Raw genomic sequence first — 2,784 nt, forward strand, 5'->3', positions numbered from 1 at the left:
CTCTCGCTATACAGGCATGTCTCCAGTCCTCAAATAATTTTTGTGGCTCTTTTCTTCCCCTCTCCAATTAATCACCCTCTCTGTAAAATACGGACACCAGAACTGGATTCAGTATCCATCACCGAAGCCCCCTACAGATGTAAAAATCACTGCCCTGCTCCTACTCGCTTCTGAGATTTATACATCCAAACCCCACATTAGCCCTCTGTTCCACAGCATCACACCAGGAGCTCATGTCGAGTTGCTTGGCCACGCTGTTGTAAGTCCTTTTCAGTCACTGCTTTCCAGGATACCGTCTCCCATGCTGTGTCTGTGGCCCTGTGGCTCTTTCCGGGTCAGGCGGGGAATCAGAGGCAATGGCTTCTCCCCTGAAGTCCCAGACAGGTTTGCTCTCTGCAGCGCTGGGAGAACTCAGGGCTGCCCTGCCTCGCAGCCGGAATCTGGGCCCCTCCTGGCTGGCGCAAACTATCAGGGAGCCATCGGAGGTTATTGCTTTACAGACGCTGAGACAAAGCCCCCAGGAGGGGACACCCTGTGCACAGGAATCTCTGCCTGGGGGAACTGGCTGGATGGCCTTCGAAGGAGGGAGCCCCAGTCTGGCCTAGATTTGGAGGTACCTGAGCACCCGCTCCCGGATCTCCCTGGTCCTCACCCCATACACGATGGGGTTCAACATGGGTGGGAACAGGAGGTAGAGGTTGGCCAGGATGATGTGGATAGGGGGAGCCACGCGCTGGCCAAAGCGATGCGTGAAGAAGGAGAAGAGGGCCGGGGTGTAGGAGATCAGGATGACACAGATGTGGGAGCTGCAGGTACCAAAGGCCTTGAGCCGGGCCTCCCGGGACGAGAGGCGCAGGACGGCCCGGACAATCAGGAAATAGGATAGACCGATAAACAGCAGGTCCCCACCTATGACGAGCAATGCCGCGCTGAGGCCATAGGCATGATTAACGCTGGTGTCTCCACAGGCCAGCTTCACCACAGCCATGTGCTCGCAGTAGGTGTGCGGGATGACGTTGGTCCGGCAGAAGGACAACCTCTTAATCAGAAAGGGGCAGGGGCTCATGAGCAGCGTCCCCCTGGCTACGGCCGCCACGCCCAGCTTGGCAACGAGGCGGCCGGTGAAGACGGAGCTGTAGCGCAAGGGAGCGCAGATGGCCACGTAGCGATCCAGGGCCATGGCCAGCAGCACAGCTGACTCCATCATGGAGAGGGAGTGAATGAAGAACATCTGGGCCAGGCAGGCCCCAGCGTTGATCTCCCTGTCCTGAAACCAGAAGATGCAGAGCAATTTCGGCAGGGTGCAGGTGGAGGCGCCCAGGTCGATGGCTGCCAGCATGCAGAGGAAATAGCACATGGGTCGGTGCAGGGCTGGCTCTGTGGCAATGACGAGGAGAATAGCACAGTTCCCGACGATGATCACCACGTACATCGTGCACACGGGCACCGAGATCCAGACGTGAGCTTCTTCCAGCCCGGGGATGCCCAGCAGCAGGAATGTGGCCGGGTTCGAAGACGTCAGGTTGGCAGAAGCCATGGCCGGTCCCTGGTTCTCCAGCTGTGTTCACTGAAGCTCATGCTGCCTGTGAATAAGGATGCAATAAATCAGGGAGGGGAGACCGAGCCAAGGGAGAGGCCGGTTCTGTATGGACGCTGCCCGGTGCTGCTCTCTGTCCCTGGAGGAACCAAGAATAAGGGCCGAGGAGACTGAGCCCAGCAGCACCAGGTCTCCTAGTTTCTATGGTCTCAGCGAAGTTCATCATAGCGAGGGTGATGCTGGAGGGACCCAGCAGCTAGACCTGCTCTTAGCCTCACATATAGAGTAAGCCCCACGCAGGGAAAGGAATTACTTAGGGTGGTAACACCTGCTGAGATCTTGCTCTAGAACTGCGGTGTCACTGACCAGACTGTGTCATCATGGGATGACTCTATTCTTTTCTATATAGAACATGGCAGGGAAGGGATGAGACATGTGAGACAAGGGGAATAAGGATCACATGGGGAATTACAGATCAGTCAGCTTCACTTCAGTACCAGGAAAGACACTGGAGCAATTAATCAAGCAAACAATTTGCAAACATCTAAAAGATAATAAGGTGATAAGTAACAGTTAACGTGGATTTGTCAAGAACAAATCATGTCAAACCAACCTAATAGCTTTCTTTGACAGAGTAACAAGCCTTGTAGGTGGAGGGAAGTGGTAGATGTGGTATATCTTGACTTTGGTAAGGTTTCTGATATTGTTTCCCATGACCTTCTCATAAACAAACTAGGGAAATACAACCTAGATGGAGCTACTATGAGGTGGGTGCAGAACTGGTTGGAAAACCATTCCTACAGAGTAGTTATCAATGGCTCACAGTCAAGTTGTGCATATCCAGTGGGGTCCCGCAGGGATTGGTTCCGAGTCTGGTTCTGTTCAATATCTTCATCAATGATTTAGATAATGTCTTAGAGAGGACACTTAGAGACTATACCAAACTCGGAGGGGTTGCAAGTGTTTTGGAGGATAATATTAAAATTCAAAATGATTTGGACAAATTGCTGAAGTGGTCTGAAGTAAATAGGATGAAATTCAATAAAGACAAATACAAAGTACTCCACTTAGGAAGGAACAATCAATTGTACACATAATAAATGGGAAATGACTGCCTTGGAAGGAGTACTGCAGAAAGGGATCTAGAGATCATAGTGGACCACAAGCTAAATATGAGTCAACAATGTAACTCTGTTGCAAAAAAAGCAAACATCATTCTGGGATCTATTAGCAGGAGTGTTGTAAGC

The 2,784-nt window shown here is 51.9% G+C and overlaps 1 protein-coding gene across 1 annotated transcript; it reads right to left on the reverse strand.

Moving 5' to 3' along the window:
• Positions 1 to 536: 536 nt before the first annotated feature.
• LOC101947747 (olfactory receptor 52P1-like) lies at positions 537 to 1,537 on the reverse strand. The gene has a single exon (XM_008177587.3). The coding sequence runs from the start codon at positions 1,535 to 1,537 to the stop codon at positions 602 to 604; it is 936 nt and encodes a 311-aa protein (XP_008175809.1). The 3' UTR covers positions 537 to 601.
• Between the last annotated feature and the right edge of the window lie 1,247 nt (positions 1,538 to 2,784).

This window comes from Chrysemys picta, chromosome 1 (assembly GCF_011386835.1).
Source record: "Chrysemys picta bellii isolate R12L10 chromosome 1, ASM1138683v2, whole genome shotgun sequence".
Lineage (NCBI taxonomy): Eukaryota > Metazoa > Chordata > Testudines > Emydidae > Chrysemys > Chrysemys picta.